Raw genomic sequence first — 19,288 nt, forward strand, 5'->3', positions numbered from 1 at the left:
CTATAGTTTGTTGTCCTTACAGTGCAAACAGGTATCTATACATGTATTAGATCTATAGTTTGTTGTCCTTACAGTGCAAACAGGTATCTATACATGTATTAGATCTATAGTTTGTTGTCCTTACAGTGCAAACAGGTATCTATACATGTATTAGATCTATATAGTTTGTTGTCCTACCTTACAGTGTCAGCCGGTGTCTCAGGAGGTCTGTTGTGTCTGTTGTGTTGTTCAGAGTCACAGGAGAATGTCCTGATGTCTGAGAGAGAGAGAGAGAGAGAGAGAGAGAGAGAGAGGGGGGGGGGGTAGGGGAGGGGTAACACAGAGAGAGGGAGGGGAAGTTTGTTTTTTACTGTAGGTAGATGCGCACGAATGCACACAATTTACTTGAGTTAAAGTACAAATGTATTGGTATCAAAATGTACTTAAAGTACCAACCAAAAGTAGGGGCGCCCGCTGGCCTCTCTCTCTCTCTCTCTCTCTCTCTCTCTCTCTCTCTCTCTCTCTCTCTCTCTCTCTCACTCTCTCACTCTCTCTCTCTCTCTCTCTCTCTCTCTCTCTCTCTCTCTCTTTCCTGTCTGTCTGCACTGTAAATGGTAAAAATGGTAAATGGTGCACAACATATGTTCAGATGGTGGTCCCTGGAACAACATATTTTCAGATGGGGGTCCCTGGAACAACATATTTTCAGATGGGGGGTCCCTGGAACAACATATGTTCAGATGGGGGTCCCTGGAACAACATATTTTCAGATGGGGTCCCTGGAACAACATATGTTCAGATGGGGGGTCCCTGGAACAACATATTTACAGATGGAGGGGTCCCTGGAACAACATATTATCAGATGGGGGGTCCCTGGAACAACATATTATCAGATGGGGGGTCCCTGGAACAACATATTATCAGATGGGGGTCCCTGGAACAACATATTATCAGATGGGGGTCCCTGGAACAACATATTATCAGATGGGGGTCCCTGGAACAACATATTATCAGATGGGGGGTCCCTGGAACTACATATTTTCAGATGGGGGGTCCCTGGAACAACATATTATCAGATGGGGGTCCCTGGAACAACATATTATCAGATGGGGGTCCCTGGAACAACATATTATCAGATGGGGGTCCCTGGAACAACATATTTTCAGATGGGGGTCCCTGGAACAACATATTATCAGATGGGGGGTCCCTGGAACTACATATTTTCAGATGGGGGGTCCCTGGAACAACATATTATCAGATGGGGGGTCCCTGGAACAACATATTTTCAGATGGGGGTCCCTGGAACAACATATTTTCAGATGGGGGTCCCTGGAACAACATATTATCAGATGGGGGGTCCCTGGAACAACATATTAACAGATGGGGGTCCCTGGAACAACATTATCAGATGGGGGGTCCCTGGAACAACATATTAACAGATGGGGGTCCCTGGAACAACATATTATCAGATGGGGGGTCCCTGGAACAACATATTATCAGATGGGGGTCCCTGGAACAACATATTATCAGATGGGGGGTCCCTGGAACAACATATTAACAGATGGGGGTCCCTGGAACAACATTATCAGATGGGGGGTCCCTGGAACATATTATCAGATGGGGGGTCCCTGGAACAACATATTAACAGATGGGGGTCCCTGGAACAACATTATCAGATGGGGGGTCCCTGGAACATATTATCAGATGGGGGGTCCCTGGAACAACATATTAACAGATGGGGGTCCCTGGAACAACATATTATCAGATGGGGGTCCCTGGAACAACATATTAACAGATGGGGGTCCCTGGAACAACATATTATCAGATGGGGGGTCCCTGGAACATATTATCAGATGGGGGTCCCTGGAACAACATATTTTCAGATGGGGGTCCCTGGAACAACATATTATCAGATGGGGGTCCCTGGAACAACATATTATCAGATGGGGGTCCCTGGAACAACATATTATCAGATGGGGGTCCCTGGAACAACATATTATCAGATGGGGGGTCCCTGGAACAACATATTATCAGATGGGGGGTCCCTGGAACAACATATTAACACATGGGGGTCCCTGGAACAACATTTTATCAGATGGGGGGTCCCTGGAACAACATGTTTTCAGATGGGGGTCCCTGGAACAACATATTATCAGATGGGGGGTCCCTGGAACAACATATTATCAGATGGGGGTCCCTGGAACAACATATTATCAGATGGGGGTCCCTGGAACAACATATTATCAGATGGGGGTCCCTGGAACAACATATTATCAGATGGGGGTCCCTGGAACAACATATTATCAGATGGGGGGTCCCTGGAACAACATATTATCAGATGGGGGTCCATGTCGAGAGGAGTTACACATAGTTGCATCTCGTTGCAACCACAGTGACCCTTGCATGTTGTAGCAAGTGTGGTTTCCACTTTAGAATCTGCCTCACAAGGCCACACGCACACACACACGCACGCACGCACGCACGCATGCACACACACGCATGCACACATACACGCAATGACGCACGCATGCACACACACACGCACGCATGCACACACACACGCACGGGGGGGGGGGGGGGGGGGGGGCAGTACATGATGTAACTGTAGCTCTGTGTAGAGAGAACAGCGCAACAGGATGTGGTCACCGAGGGAGAGCATGGCTCAACAGGAAGTGAACACAGTCACATCTTGTTCAGCAACGACAACATGACAGAAGTGAAAGTAAAGTAGGAGAAAAATGCCGTCTATAAGTTTTATGGACAAACTTCCAAAAAGAGCCCACATGTTGCTCTATGACCTGTAGAACTTTACCCAACATGGATTCCCCATTCTGACCTGAGATCAGATTCTAAAAAGGTCTTCTACATCCTGACAGTTTTCTGAAAAAGCTATGTTTCTATGTCAGTCGTTCTTCGATTTTTCTAAAAAAAATAGCAGATCTACAAGCTCATAGCGCGCCACCGAGTGGCATGAGCTTGTAGGTCTGCTATTTTTCAATAGCTAAAGCATAACATAATGCTAACACCAAAAGGGGTTCCCGCCCGAAATGGGCTAAAGAGCCACATATTGGTCTATAATCTGTAACTTTAGCCAACATGGATTCAGTCCTTAATGAGTTAAAATGTCATCAACACTAAACTAAAGTGATGTGGGTCAACTCAGTGTACAAGTTTACATTCACTAGATCTATAGTTTGTTGTCCTTACAGTGCAAACAGGTATATATACATGTATTAGATCTATAGTTTGTTGTCCTTACAGTGCAAACAGGTATCTATACATGTATTAGATCTATAGTTTGTTGTCCTTACAGTGCAAACAGGTATCTATACATGTATTAGATCTATATAGTTTGTTGTCCTACCTTACAGTGTCAGCCGGTGTCTCAGGAGGTCTGTTGTGTCTGTTGTGTTGTTCAGAGTCACAGGAGAATGTCCTGATGTCTGAGAGAGAGAGAGAGAGAGAGAGAGAGAGAGAGAGGGGGGGGGGTAGGGGAGGGGTAACACAGAGAGAGGGAGGGGAAGTTTGTTTTTTACTGTAGGTAGATGCGCACGAATGCACACAATTTACTTGAGTTAAAGTACAAATGTATTGGTATCAAAATGTACTTAAAGTACCAACCAAAAGTAGGGGCGCCCGCTGGCCTCTCTCTCTCTCTCTCTCTCTCTCTCTCTCTCTCTCTCTCTCTCTCTCTCTCTCTCTCACTCTCTCACTCTCTCACTCTCTCTCTCTCTCTCTCTCTCTCTCTCTCTCTCTTTCCTGTCTGTCTGCACTGTAAATGGTAAAAATGGTAAATGGTGCACAACATATGTTCAGATGGTGGTCCCTGGAACAACATATTTTCAGATGGGGGTCCCTGGAACAACATATTTTCAGATGGGGGGTCCCTGGAACAACATATGTTCAGATGGGGGTCCCTGGAACAACATATTTTCAGATGGGGTCCCTGGAACAACATATGTTCAGATGGGGGGTCCCTGGAACAACATATTTACAGATGGAGGGGTCCCTGGAACAACATATTATCAGATGGGGTCCCTGGAACAACATATTATCAGATGGGGGTCCCTGGAACAACATATTATCAGATGGGGGGTCCCTGGAACAACATATTATCAGATGGGGTCCCTGGAACAACATATTATCAGATGGGGGTCCCTGGAACAACATATGTTCAGATGGGGGGTCCCTGGAACAACATATTATCAGATGGGGTCCCTGGAACAACATATTATCAGATGGGGGTCCCTGGAACAACATATTATCAGATGGGGGGTCCCTGGAACAACATATTATCAGATGGGGGGTCCCTGGAACAACATATTATCAGATGGGGGTCCCTGGAACAACATATTATCAGATGGGGGTCCCTGGAACAACATATTATCAGATGGGGGGTCCCTGGAACTACATATTTTCAGATGGGGGGTCCCTGGAACAACATATTATCAGATGGGGGTCCCTGGAACAACATATTATCAGATGGGGGTCCCTGGAACAACATATTATCAGATGGGGGTCCCTGGAACAACATATTTTCAGATGGGGGTCCCTGGAACAACATATTATCAGATGGGGGGTCCCTGGAACTACATATTTTCAGATGGGGGGTCCCTGGAACAACATATTATCAGATGGGGGGTCCCTGGAACAACATATTTTCAGATGGGGGTCCCTGGAACAACATATTTTCAGATGGGGGTCCCTGGAACAACATATTATCAGATGGGGGGTCCCTGGAACAACATATTAACAGATGGGGGTCCCTGGAACAACATTATCAGATGGGGGGTCCCTGGAACAACATATTAACAGATGGGGGTCCCTGGAACAACATATTATCAGATGGGGGGTCCCTGGAACAACATATTATCAGATGGGGGTCCCTGGAACAACATATTATCAGATGGGGGGTCCCTGGAACAACATATTAACAGATGGGGGTCCCTGGAACAACATTATCAGATGGGGGGTCCCTGGAACATATTATCAGATGGGGGGTCCCTGGAACAACATATTAACAGATGGGGGTCCCTGGAACAACATTATCAGATGGGGGGTCCCTGGAACATATTATCAGATGGGGGGTCCCTGGAACAACATATTAACAGATGGGGGTCCCTGGAACAACATATTATCAGATGGGGGTCCCTGGAACAACATATTAACAGATGGGGGTCCCTGGAACAACATATTATCAGATGGGGGGTCCCTGGAACATATTATCAGATGGGGGTCCCTGGAACAACATATTTTCAGATGGGGGTCCCTGGAACAACATATTATCAGATGGGGGTCCCTGGAACAACATATTATCAGATGGGGGTCCCTGGAACAACATATTATCAGATGGGGGTCCCTGGAACAACATATTATCAGATGGGGGGTCCCTGGAACAACATATTATCAGATGGGGGGTCCCTGGAACAACATATTAACACATGGGGGTCCCTGGAACAACATTTTATCAGATGGGGGGTCCCTGGAACAACATGTTTTCAGATGGGGGTCCCTGGAACAACATATTATCAGATGGGGGGTCCCTGGAACAACATATTATCAGATGGGGGTCCCTGGAACAACATATTATCAGATGGGGGTCCCTGGAACAACATATTATCAGATGGGGGTCCCTGGAACAACATATTATCAGATGGGGGTCCCTGGAACAACATATTATCAGATGGGGGGTCCCTGGAACAACATATTATCAGATGGGGGTCCCTGTCGAGAGGAGTTACACATAGTTGCATCTCGTTGCAACCACAGTGACCCTTGCATGTTGTAGCAAGTGTGGTTTCCACTTTAGAATCTGCCTCACAAGGCCGCACGCACACACACACGCACGCACACACGCACGCACGCATGCACACACACGCATGCACACATACACGCAATGACGCACGCATGCACACACACACGCACGCATGCACACACACACGCACTGGGGGGGGGGGGGGGGGCAGTACATGATGTAACTGTAGCTCTGTGTAGAGAGAACAGCGCAACAGGATGTGGTCACCGAGGGAGAACATGGCTCAACAGGAAGTGAACACAGTCACATCTTGTTCAGCAACGACAACATGACAGAAGTGAAAGTAAAGTAGGAGAAAAATGCCGTCTATAAGTTTTATGGACAAACTTCCAAAAAGAGCCACATGTTGCTCTATGACCTGTAGAACTTTACCCAACATGGATTCCCCATTCTGACCTGAGATCAGATTCTAAAAAGGTCTTCTACATCCTGACAGTTTTCTGAAAAAGCTATGTTTCCATGTCAGTGGTTCTTCGATTTTTCTAAAAAATAGCAGACCTACAAGCTCATAGCGCGCCACCGAGTGGTGCATCTATGAGCTTGTAGGTCTGCTATTTTTCAATAGCTAAAGCATAACATAATGCTAACACCAAAAGGGGTTCCCGCCCGAAATGGGCTAAAGAGCCACATATTGGTCTATAATCTGTAACTTTAGCCAACATGGATTCAGTCCTTAAAGAGTTAAAATGTCATCAACACTAAACTAAAGTGATGTGGGTCAACTCAGTGTACAAGTTTACATTCACTAGATCTATAGTTTGTTGTCCTTACAGTGCAAACAGGTATCTATACATGTATTAGATCTATAGTCTGTTGTCCTTACAGTGCAAAACAGGTATCTATACATGTATTAGATCTATAGTTTGTTGTCCTTACAGTGCAAACAGGTATCTATACATGTATTAGATCTATAGTTTGTTGTCCTTACAGTGCAAACAGGTATCTATACATGTATTAGATCTATAGTTTGTTGTCCTTACAGTGCAAACAGGTATCTATACATGTATTAGATCTATAGTTTGTTGTCCTTACAGTGCAAACAGGTATCTATACATGTATTAGATCTATAGTCTGTTGTCCTACCTTACAGTGTCAGCCGGTGTCTCAGGAGGTCTGTTGTGTCTGTTGTGTTGTTCAGAGTCACAGGAGAATATCCTGATGTCTGAGAGAGAGAGAGAGAGAGAGAGAGAGAGAGAGAGAGAGAGGGGGGGGGGAGAGGAGGAGGGGTGACAGACAGAGAGAGAGAGAGAGAGAGAGAGAGCGAGAGAGAGAGAGAGAGAGAGAGAGAGAGAGAGAGAGAGAGAGAGAGAGAGAGACAGAGAGAGGGGGGGAGGGGTGACAGAGAGAGAGAGAGGGGGGAGAGGTGACAGAGAGAGAGAGAGAGAGAGAGAGGGGGGGGGGGGGTCATTCTATCATTCAAATACAGTATATTTATAGTACTTTATAGCAGACTAAGTTCCTTTTGACACATTTAAAGTTATGAGAGTCATGAATATTCATGCATAGCATAACCTCCATATTGTCTACACGTGCTCCAGCCCTGCAGCTGGCCAGATGCAGCCAGCGCAAATTATGGAATACTTTTTTTGTTGTGTTTTGGGTCAATGTATTAATTTATGTTAGGTAGCCATGTAATAACAATATAATAATAATAATAATATAATAATAATAATAATAATAATAATAATAATAATAATAATAATACACTTATACAGAGTTAACCCCTTCTGGTGTTTTAAGAATTATGTACTTTAGCTGTTGAAAAATAGCAGATCTACAAGCTCGTAGTTCTACGAGCTTGTAGATCTGCTATTTTTGAAATAAATCGTTAAAATGTGGCGCAAATCTTTGAATATATATTCTTGCAGAGCGAACGTTTTTAACTTCTCGCTTTCTCACTGAATCGCATCTCGCTTTCTCGCTTTCTCGCTTTCTCGCTTAATCGCATTAATCAAAAAAAAGTTCGGTCTGAAAGAAAATATATTCAAAGATTTGCGCCACATTTTAACGATTTTTTTTTCAAAATAGCAGATCTACACGCACGCACTGGGGGGGGGGGGGGTAGTACATGATGTAACTGTAGCTCTGGGTAGAGAGAACAGCGCAACAGAATGTGGAGCTAGGAAGCCCAGTAGGTGTCCTAACATGTCCCAAATAACCCCCTGCAGCTGTCCCAACTAGGCGTTGGTCAGAGCAGAGGTTAAAGGACAACTTTAGTTTTTTTCAACCAAGGTTCATGTTTTAGGTTGTTATTAGAGAAAGTAAAAGATGAGATTTTCTTTTCATTTGATGCTTTCTTTCATTTTATGGATTTTAGCTTTTTTTGACAGGGGGGGCGGGGGCATTCGAGCATGGGGCTAATTATGTATTTTTTTACAACATTTGATGGTGATTTATTTATTTATTATTTACTATAGTCCTAATAAACCCCAGGAAATTACATCTGGCCACAGAAGATCACAGGATCTACTGAATGTGAAGGTAGCCTACTGGGGGAAGGCTTATACTGTGTGTATATAGGCTCAATATGTCAGTTTGTCTCATTCAATAGATCCTGTGATCTTTTGTGGTCAGATGTAATTTATTGGGGTTTATTAGGACTATAGTAAATAATACAAATAATAAATCGCCATAATATTTTGTAAAAAATACATATTTAGCCCCATGCTCGAATGCCCCCGCCCCCCTGTCAAAAGCTGCTAAAATCCCCAAAACGAAAGAAAGCAGGGGGGTCCCTGGAACAACATATTTTCAGATGGGGGTCCCTGGAACAACATATTATCAGATGGGGGGTCCCTGGAACAACATATTTTCAGATGGGGGTCCCTGGAACAACATATTTTCAGATGGGGGTCCCTGGAACAACATATTTTCAGATGGAGGTCCCTGGAACAACATATTTTCAGATGGGGGTCCCTGGAACAACATATTTTCAGATGGGGGGTCCCTGGAACAACATATTTTCAGTTGGGGGTCCCTGGAACAACATATTAACAGATGGGGGTCCCTGGAACAACATATTATAGATGGGGGTCCCTGGAACAACATATTATCAGATGGAGGGGTCCCTGGAACAACATATTATCAGATGGGGGTCCCTGGAACAACATATTATCAGATGGGGGGTCCCTGGAACAACATATTATCAGATGGGGGTCCCTGGAACAACATATTATCAGATGGGGGGTCCCTGGAACAACATATTATCAGATGGGGGTCCCTGGAACAACATATTATCAGATGGGGGGGTCCCTGGAACAACATATTATCAGATGGGGGTCCCTGGAACAACATATTATCAGATGGGGGTCCCTGGAACAACATATTATCAGATGGGGGTCCCTGGAACAACATATTATCAGATGGGGGGTCCCTGGAACAACATATTATCAGATGGGGGGTCCCTGGAACAACATATTAACAGATGGGGGTCCCTGGAACAACATATTATCAGATGGAGGGGTCCCTGGAACAACATATTTTCAGATGGGGGTCCCTGGAACAACATATTATCAGATGGAGGGGTCCCTGGAACAACATATTATCAGATGGAGGGGTCCCTGGAACAACATATTATCAGATGGAGGGGTCCCTGGAACAACATATTATCAGATGGGGGTCCCTGGAACAACATATTATCAGATGGGGGGTCCCTGGAACAACATATTAACAGATGGGGGTCCCTGGAACAACATATTATCAGATGGGGGGTCCCTGGAACAACATATTATCAGATGGGGGTCCCTGGAACAACATATTATCAGATGGGGGTCCCTGGAACAACATATTATCAGATGGGGGTCCCTGGAACAACATATTATCAGATGGGGGGTCCCTGGAACAACATATTATCAGATGGGGGGTCCCTGGAACAACATATTATCAGATGGGGGTCCCTGGAACAACATATTATCAGATGGGGGGTCCCTGGAACAACATATTATCAGATGGGGGGTCCCTGGAACAACATATTATCAGATGGGGGTCCCTGGAACAACATATTATCAGATGGGGTCCCTGGAACAACATATTATCAGATGGGGGTCCCTGGAACAACATATTATCAGATGGGGGGTCCCTGGAACAACATATTATCAGATGGGGGTCCCTGTCGAGAGGAGTTACACATAGTTGCATCTCGTTGCAACCACAGTGACCCTTGCATGTTGTAGCAAGTGTGGTTTCCACTTTAGAATCTGCCTCACAAGGCCGCACGCACACACGCACACACACACACACGCACGCACGCACACACACACACGCACGCACGCATGCACACATACACGCACGCATGCACACACACACACGCACGCATGCACACACACACGCACGCATGCACACATACACGCACGCATGCACGCACACATGCACTGGGGGGGGGGGGGGCAGTACATGATGTAACTGTAGCTCTGTGTAGAGAGAACAGCGCAACAGGATGTGGTCACCGAGGGAGAACATGGCTCAACAGGAAGTGAACACAGTCACATCTTGTTCAGCAACGACAACATGACAGAAGTGAAAGTAAAGTAGGAGAAAAATGCCTTCTATAAGTTTTATGGACAAACTTCCAAAAAGAGCCACATGTTGCTCTATGACCTGTAGAACTTTACCCAACATGGATTCCCCATTCTGACCTGAGATCAGATTCTAAAAAGGTCTTCTACATCCTGACAGTTTTCTGAAAAAGCTATGTTTCTAAATGTCAGTCGTTCTTCGATTTTTCTAAAAAAATAGCAGACCTACAAGCTCATAGCGCGCCACCGAGTGGCATGAGCTTGTAGGTCTGCTATTTTTCAATAGCTAAAGCATAACATAATGCTAACACCAAAAGGGGTTCCCGCCCGAAATGGGCTAAAGAGCCACATATTGGTCTATAATCTGTAACTTTAGCCAACATGGATTCAGTCCTTAAAGAGTTAAAATGTCATCAACACTAAACTAAAGTGATGTGGGTCAACTCAGTGTACAAGTTTACATTCACTAGATCTATAGTTTGTTGTCCTTACAGTGCAAACAGGTATCTATACATGTATTAGATCTATAGTCTGTTGTCCTACCTTACAGTGTCAGCCGGTGTCTCAGGAGGTCTGTTGTGTCTGTTGTGTTGTTCAGAGTCACAGGAGAATGTCCTGATGTCTGAGAGAGAGAGAGAGAGAGAGAGAGAGAGAGAGGAGGAGGGGTGACTGAGAGAGAGAGAGAGGAGGAGGGGTGACTGAGAGAGAGAGAGGGGGGGGGGAGAGGAGGAGGGGTGACAGAGAGAGAGAGAGAGAGAGAGGGGGGGGGAGAGGAGGAGGGGTGACAGAGAGAGAGAGAGAGAGGGGGGGGTGACAGAGAGAGAGAGAGAGAGGGGGGGGGGGGGTGACAGAGAGAGAGAGAGAAGAGAGAGAGGGGGGGAGAGGAGGAGGGGTGACAGAGAGAGAGAGAGAGAGAGAGAGGGGGGGGGTGACAGAGAGAGAGAGAGAGAGGGGGGGGGTGACAGAGAGAGAGAGAGAAGAGAGAGAGGGGGGGAGAGGAGGAGGGGTGACAGAGAGAGAGAGAGAGAGAGAGAGAGAGAGAGAGAGAAGAAGAGACCTGTTCAAACCTGTCACCCTGCTCTGCAGAGCCACTGTTTCATAGACTACAAAGACAAGCACTTACCTGTTGTTGTTCTGTAGGGGGGGGGGGGGGGGGGGGGGATTAAAAAACTTCAGTGCACTGTGCCTACACATGTTGCGACCTCTGGTCGAAAAATAGCAGACCTACAAGCTCATGCCACTCGGTGGCGCGCTATGAGCTTGTAGATCTGCTATTTTTTTGAAAACTGGAGATTTCTCCAGTTTAATCCTGAGTTTAGGTTTTGTTGTGTTCAAGATCTGATTTTAGGCATGTTTAAGCCTCCAGGAAAATCCGTGTTGAGGTTCTTAATCCACTGTTTTTCATTAAAACGTCTTTGTCCTAAAACTGTCCAGTTGGGATTGTGTCCAGATACTTTTAGAGCTTCAATGCCGTGACCCATGAAATGTTGCACAAACCTTGTGGTTGTCTTTTTTTCCATTTTTAATATTGTATCTGTGTTGTCCCAGCCTTGTACCTATATTGTTTTAACCGTTTCTCCGACATATTGTAAACCACATTTGTTACATGTGATTAAGTAAATGCAGTTGCTGGTTCTGGTTGTTATTCGTTGTTTAATCTCTAACACGCGTTTTGTAGTTCTATTTTTGACTAATTGTTTGGGTTTGAAGTATTCTGGTCCCTCGCGTGCTGGTGTGTTGATTTCTTTTAGCTTGCTGTGTACTAGATAATCTTTAAGGTTTTTGTTTTTTCTGTAGGCTGATATAATTTTATAATCTTTTAGAAGATCATCCGTTCGGTTCTCAAAATTCCTTTTTATTCTGTTGTTGGCTAGTCTGCTCTGTGTTGAATAACTGGTTATCAGGGCCAATTTAGGGCCTGGATCTCGCACTCTTATTTCGTTCAAACCTGTCACCCTGCACTGTTTCATAGACTACAAAGACAAGCACTTACCTGTTGTTGTTCTGTAGGGGGGGGGGGGGGGTGGTTAGCAACGTATTACTCAAATGCGTTGATGTCATATTCTACCATAGGCCTATAATAATGCCTATCATTTATTATTAAACCACTCTGATCTCACATTTGGTTTTAAATGCAAATTCTGGTCATGGGTAGTATCATGGGCTGACTTGGTACCGTACAGCCTAGGGGATATTTCTCTAACAGACTTAATAGACGGCTACATTTAGCAGGAAAGAGGCAATGAGAGCTTTACAACAGAAAGCCAACTATTAGGGGACTAAACTATTAGGGCATTTGAACACTGCCAGTCACAATGTGGGACAGGGACTATTAGGGGACTAAACTATTAGGGCATTTGAACACTGCCAGTCACAATGTGGGACAGGGTCTCAATCTGTGGGACGCCTGAAAAGCCCTGGCAACGAGGGACTGACCCTACGTCTGTCTGCACTGTAAATGGTGCATTTATATAGCGCCTTTATCCAAGGCGCTTTACAGAGACTGTGCATTACATTCACACATGCATACACCGACTGCGGTGGAAGCCATGCAAGGCACCAACTAGCACATCGGGAGCAATTAGGGGTTCAGTGTCTTTGCTCAAGGACACTATACAGGACATGGACATGTAGACAGGAGGAGGAGCCGGGATTCGAACCGCGGAGGCGCCGACCCATTGGACGACCTGCTCTACCTCCTGAGCCCTGATTGGACGACCTGCTCTACCTCCTGAGCCACAGTCGCCCCTAACTATCAATCAAGGCAACGGAAAAAGAAAGTTCTGCTATTTTCAAATGGCTGAAATGTATATGGAGCTGAAGTGGTTAATGTATATTTTCTAATAATAATCTGCAAAGAAAAGTATACGGTCTTCTGTCCTTCCAGGGAGCAACATGGAGTCCACCGTACGGTCTTCTGTCCTTCGAGGGAGCAACATGGAGTCCACCGTACGGTCTTCTGTCCTTCTAGAGCAACATGGAGTCCACCGTACGGTCTTCTGTCCTTCTAGAGCAACATGGAGTCCACCGTACGGTCTTCTGTCCTTCCAGGGAGCAACATGGAGTCCACTGTACGGTCTTCTGTCCTTCTAGAGCAACATGGAGTCCACCGTACGGTCTTCTGTCCTTCTAGAGCAACATGGAGTCCACTGTACGGTCTTCTGTCCTTCTAGAGCAACATGGAGTCCACCGTACGGTCTTCTGTCCTTCTAGAGCAACATGGAGTCCACTGTACGGTCTTCTGTCCTTCTAGAGCAACATGGAGTCCACCGTACGGTCTTCTGTCCTTCTAGAGCAACATGGAGTCCACCGTACGGTCTTCTGTCCTTCTAGAGCAACATGGAGTCCACTGTACGGTCTTCTGTCCTTCTAGAGCAACATGGAGTCCACCGTACGGTCTTCTGTCCTTCTAGAGCAACATGGAGTCCACCGTACGGTCTTCTGTCCTTCTAGGAGCAACATGGAGTCCACCATACGGTCTTCTGTCCTTCTAGAGCAACATGGAGTCCACTGTACGGTCTTCTGTCCTTCTAGAGCAACATGGAGTCCACCGTACGGTCTTTGCAGATTTGCGTCTGGCCACTGAGAGCACTTCTATGTTTTACTGGCAGGCAGCGAAGGCCAAGGAATGTTCACTGATCATTGCAACGGTTCACGAGATTAGCCCCGGGCAGACATGAGGCAGGCAGACAGGCAGGCAGACATGAGGCAGGCAGACAGACAGGCAGGCAGGCAGGCAGGCAGACAGACATGCAGGCAGGCAGACAGGCAGGCAGGCAGGCAGGCAGGCAGGCAGGCAGACAGACATACAGACAGACATGAGGCAGGCAGACAAGCAGGCAGACAGACAGGCAGGCAGGCAGGCAGGCAGGCAGACAGACATGCAGGCAGGCAGACAGGCAGGCAGGCAGGCAGGCAGGCAGACAGACAGACATACAGACAGACATGAGGCAGGCAGACAAGCAGGCAGACAGGCAGGCAGGCAGGCAGGCAGGCAGGCAGGCAGGCAGGCAGACAGACAGACAGACAGACAGACAGACAGACAGACAGACAGACAGACAGACAGACAGACAGACAGACAGACAGACAGACATGAGCTGGGGGACCACCTGCAACAACCTCAAGAACCACTGGTGGTCCCCGGACCACTGGTTGAGAACCAGTGTTATAGACATTCATTAAAAAAGTATATATATTTATAGATATATATAGATATATATATGTATATGTATATGTATATAGTATATGTATAGTATATGTATATGTATATATACACACTATCGACTATGTTGGAAGATGATAACAGTGCCTCTCACTTCACACGGGTGTGATTTGTTTATACTGTGCACCTTGGTCATATCATATCATATCTAGCTATATGTTCCCCACAGTCATGTGACTGCAACTTTGCTCGGTCAAACTCACTGTTGCCATGTCCGTTTATTATAAGCGACTTTGGGCTTGTTTCTTCCTTTAAAGTTGCCTGTAAATTATAGATGGTTGCTGCTTTTCTTTCTAAAGTGTAGTTGTTTATTTGGTCTTGTGTCTAAAGTGTAGTTGTTTATTTGGTATTGTTTCTAAAGTGTAGTTGTTTATTTGGTCTTGTTACTAAAGTGTAGTTGTTTATTTGGTATTGTTTCTAAAGTGTAGTTGTTTATTTGGTCTTGTTTCTAAAGTGTAGTTGTTTATTTGGTCTTGTTTCTAAAGTGTAGTTGTTTATTTGGTCTTGTGTCTAAAGTGTAGTTGTTTATTTGGTATTGTTTCTAAAGTGTAGTTGTTTATTTGGTCTTGTTACTAAAGTGTAGTTGTTTATTTGGTATTGTTTCTAAAGTGTAGTTGTTTATTTGGTCTTGTTTCTAAAGTGTAGTTGTTTATTTGGTCTTGTTTCTAAAGTGTAGTTGTTTATTTGGTATTGTTTCTAAAGTGTAGTTGTTTATTTGGTCTTATTTCTAAAGTGTAGTTGTTTATTTGGTCTTGTTACTAAAGTGTAGTTGTTTATTTGGTATTGTTTCTAAAGTGTAGTTGTTTATTTGGTATTGTTTCTAAAGTGTAGTTGTTTATTTGGTCTTGTTTCTAAAGTGTAGTTGTTTATTTGGTCTTATTTCTAAAGTGTAGTTGTTACTTGGTCTTGTTTCTAAAGTGTAGTTGTTTATTTGGTCTTGTTTCTAAAGTGTAGTTGTTTATTTGGTCTTGTTACTAAAGTGTAGTTGTTTATTTGGTCTTGTTTCTAAAGTGTAGTTGTTTATTTGGTCTTGTTTCTAAAGTGTAGTTGTTTATTTGGTCTTATTTCTAAAGTGTAGTTGTTTATTTGGTCTTGTTTCTAAAGTGTAGTTGTTTATTTGGTCTTGTTTCTAAAGTGTAGTTGTTTATTTGGTCTTGTTTCTAAAGTGTAGTTGTTTATTTGGTCTTGTTTCTAAAGTGTAGTTGTTTATTTGGTCTTGTTTCTAAAGTGTAGTGTTTATTTGGTATTGTTTCTAAAGTGTAGTTGTTTATTTGGTCTTATTTCTAAAGTGTAGTATTTTACTCATTTCCATGTCAAGTACCTCCACATTAAATGTATTAAAATATTCCACAAAATGTGTTCGTTTTTTTCCCCATGGCTAGTTTTTTTTACCCCCCAAGATTTTGTTTTTGGAAAATATCGATCTACAAGCTCACATCGCGACGTGTTGTGAGCTTGTAGATCGGATATTTTCCAAAATCTAAATGTTGGGGTATTAGATATTTTCAATTATCATATTAGTCGCATCTTTTTGGGATTATTTTTTGATGATTTCCTTATTTTATTATTTTTTAAATAGAAGTGTATATTTGTACGTCTCTAAATGTTATGATGAATTGAACAAGGTGGACCCTCTTGTAAACAAGTGTAATGCTTTATTGGGTCGTCCACTCGAATACTGGACCACTCGCCCCGGTGCTTGCCCGTTTTTCCTCCCGGAATTTTCCCCTTTGTAATAATGCTATTGGCTGTTTGTATTCTTTTTGGAAAAATATAAAAAGATACTCCTGTGGAAAGGCTATATTATTTTACTTATATTGACCCTATAAACAATTTAGTATTATTTAGTATATGTAAGGTTTTGCCCCCTCAAATGGTACCTCGTCAGATAATCCCCACATATCCTACAACAACTTCTGTGAACAGACTTCACTGTAGTAGCTTTTCATAAATTATATTTGTACTTAGGCTGTTCTGCTGTCATGCAAGTTTATAGTTAGAGAAATTCAAAGTCCAGCCTCTCCCACCCCTCACTGGGAGGAATTCTGGGAGGAAAACAGAAACGGGGCGAGTGTCTTGTTGTTGTCCACTCACAGTTATCAGTCTTTGTATTGAGTTTGTGCTTGAAATGTACTGTAATTCTGCAAACTGTTAATAAATCAAATCCATGGACCTAGCTGCTTAGTGCTTATTTCTTTCACGCAACCACACAACCTGGCAACACTGGTCACACTTCCTGCTTGGTGTTAAAAAAGTTAGTAAGAGATTTATTTAGTTGCTTTGCTTAAAAAACAAACAAACAACCAGTTTATTATAATTATCATAATAATAATTATAAAACAACACTTTGACAGTGAACACTGTGACATTCACAGTTCTCATAACAGCAACAACAACAACAACAACGTTAGCATTAGCAACATGCTAACGTCGTACAACGAGCAGCAGCCAGGCAGCGGGCCGGAGGCTGGGGTGGAAGCCGGCCAGGACGCTCTGTCAAGCGGCCACGGGACCTCCAGCACCACCGGGCCCGGCCCGGCTGGCTTCGGCCTGTTCAGCCAGGACTTTAAGAAGTAAGAGTAATTATAATGACATGCTGTTGTTCTGTTGTTAAGATATATCTACTTGTTTTGACTTTTAAGAAGTAAGAAACATACTTTTGAAAGCAGTAAAAAAATACTTATTTGTTTGTTTCCTCAGGCTCTTTCATGTCAAGGAAAGGGTCCGTTATTATTTTATTCATCACTTTCTTTCAGTCATTTATATTCATTTAGAGTCTCAGACCCAAAACTAAACAATATTCTGCAGGAGTTTAAGAAGTAACATAAAGCCTTTTTAAAAATATATCACCAATGCTACTACTAATAATGACATGTTTGCATTGTTGTCATGTTGGCTTTAAGAGTTTAAGAATCTTTCATGTCAAGGACCCACACATTGACTCTAATCATAACCCCCATTTGAAAATATATGCCAGGGACCCCCATTTGAAAAGATATGCCAGGGACCCCCATTTGAAAAGATATGCCAGGGACCCCCCATTTGAAAAGATATGCCAGGGACCCCCATTTGAAAAGATATGCCGGGGACCCCCATTTGAAAAGATATGCCAGGGACCCCCCATTTGAAAAGATATGCCAGGGACCCCCATTTGAAAAGATATGCCAGGGACCCCCATTTGAAGAGATATGCCAGGGACCCCCATTTGAAAAGATATGCCAGGGACCCCCATTTGAAAAGATATGCCAGGGATCCCCATTTGAAAAGATATGCCAGGGACCCCCATTTGAAAAGATATGCCAGGGACCCCCATTTGAAGAGATATGCCAGGGACCCCCATTTGAAAAGATATGCCAGGGACCCCCATTTGAAAAGATTACAGGTACCCCCATTTGAAGAGATATGCCAGGGACCCCCCATTTGAAAAGATATGCCCAGGGACCCCCATTTGAAAAGATATGCCAGGGACCCCCCATTTGAAGAGATATGCCTGCCAGGGACCCCCATAAGAGAATAATTGTACGGCTCTAGCAGTGATCCTAAACCCGTTTAATCTCAAGGACCCCCAGTTTGACATGCATTAGTCTACGGACCCCCATTTAATGGCCTTTCTATCTCTGGGACCCCAATTTATATTGTAAATTCAATGTTAATTTAACTCTGAGAGTTACAGACCCACAAGGGTCCAATTTAGTTCCAAACTATCATTTAGCTGGGGACCCCCTGGAAGTCCCTCAAGGACCCCTGAGGGTCCCCGGACCCCCTGGAAGTCCCTCAAGGACCCCTGAGGGTCCCCGGACCCCCTGGAAGTTCCTCAAGGACCCCTGAGGGTCCCTGGACCCCCTGGAAGTCCCTCAAGGACCCCTGGGGAGGGGGGTCCCCCGGACCCCACTTTGGGAACCACTGCTTTAAGACTTTTAAAGGCCTATTCATAGTCTGGATTTTCGGTGGTGAGGTGAACCACCGCTCCGGCGGTGAGGTGACCACCGCTCCGGTGGTGAACTGTCCACCGCTCCGGTGGTGAGCTGACCACCGCTCCGGTGGTGAGCTGACCACCGCTCCGGTGGTGAACTGTCCACCGCTCCGGTGGTGAGGTGACCACCGCTCCGGTGGTGAACTGTCCACCGCTCCGGTGGTGAGGTGACCACCGCTCCGGTGGTGAGGTGACCACCGCTCCGGTGGTGAACTGTCCACCGCTCCGGTGGTGAGCTGACCACCGCTCCGGTGGTGAGCTGACCACCGGAGCTGAAATAACGTTGAGCGGTGGTGAGTAAAAACAGAGAGAAGGGCTGGAGCGGTGGCGGTGGTTTGCTCTTCACCGCGGCTCAGTGACGTCATGTTGTAGTTCGGTGGTCACCTCAGTGACGTCATGTTGTAGTTCGGTGGTCACCTCAGTGACGTCATGTTGTAGTTCGGTGGTCAGCTCAGTGACGTCATGTTGCAGTTCGGTGGTCAGCTCAGTGACGTCATGTTGTAGTTCGGTGGTCACCTCAGTGACGTCATGTTGTAGTTCGGTGGTCACCTCAGTGACGTCATGTTGTAGTTCGGTGGTCACCTCAGTGACGTCATGTTGCAGTTCGGTGGTCACCTCAGTGACGTCATGTTGCAGTTCGGTGGTCACCTCAGTGACGTCATGTTGTAGTTCGGTGGTCACCTCAGTGACGTCATGTTGTAGTTCGGTGGTCACCTCAGTGACGTCATGTTGCAGTTCGGTGGTCAGCTCAGTGACGTCATGTTGCAGTTCGGTGGTCACCTCAG

The 19,288-nt window shown here is 45.0% G+C and overlaps 1 protein-coding gene across 1 annotated transcript in view; it reads left to right on the top strand.

Moving 5' to 3' along the window:
• Window positions 1-16,762: 16,762 nt before the first annotated feature.
• The window catches only part of ap3b1a (adaptor related protein complex 3 subunit beta 1a), a 148,190-nt gene continuing 145,664 nt past the window's right edge, over window positions 16,763-19,288 (top strand). Inside the window, exon 1 of the mRNA XM_083794337.1 lies at window positions 16,763-17,103. Within this exon, the coding sequence (XP_083650463.1) occupies window positions 16,952-17,103 (152 nt within the window). The 5' untranslated portion in view covers window positions 16,763-16,951. The remainder of the gene's footprint in view (window positions 17,104-19,288) is intronic.

The sequence above is a fragment of the Protomyctophum parallelum genome, assembly GCF_964188405.1.
Source record: "Protomyctophum parallelum genome assembly, chromosome: 21".
NCBI classification, from domain to species: domain Eukaryota; kingdom Metazoa; phylum Chordata; class Actinopteri; order Myctophiformes; family Myctophidae; genus Protomyctophum; species Protomyctophum parallelum.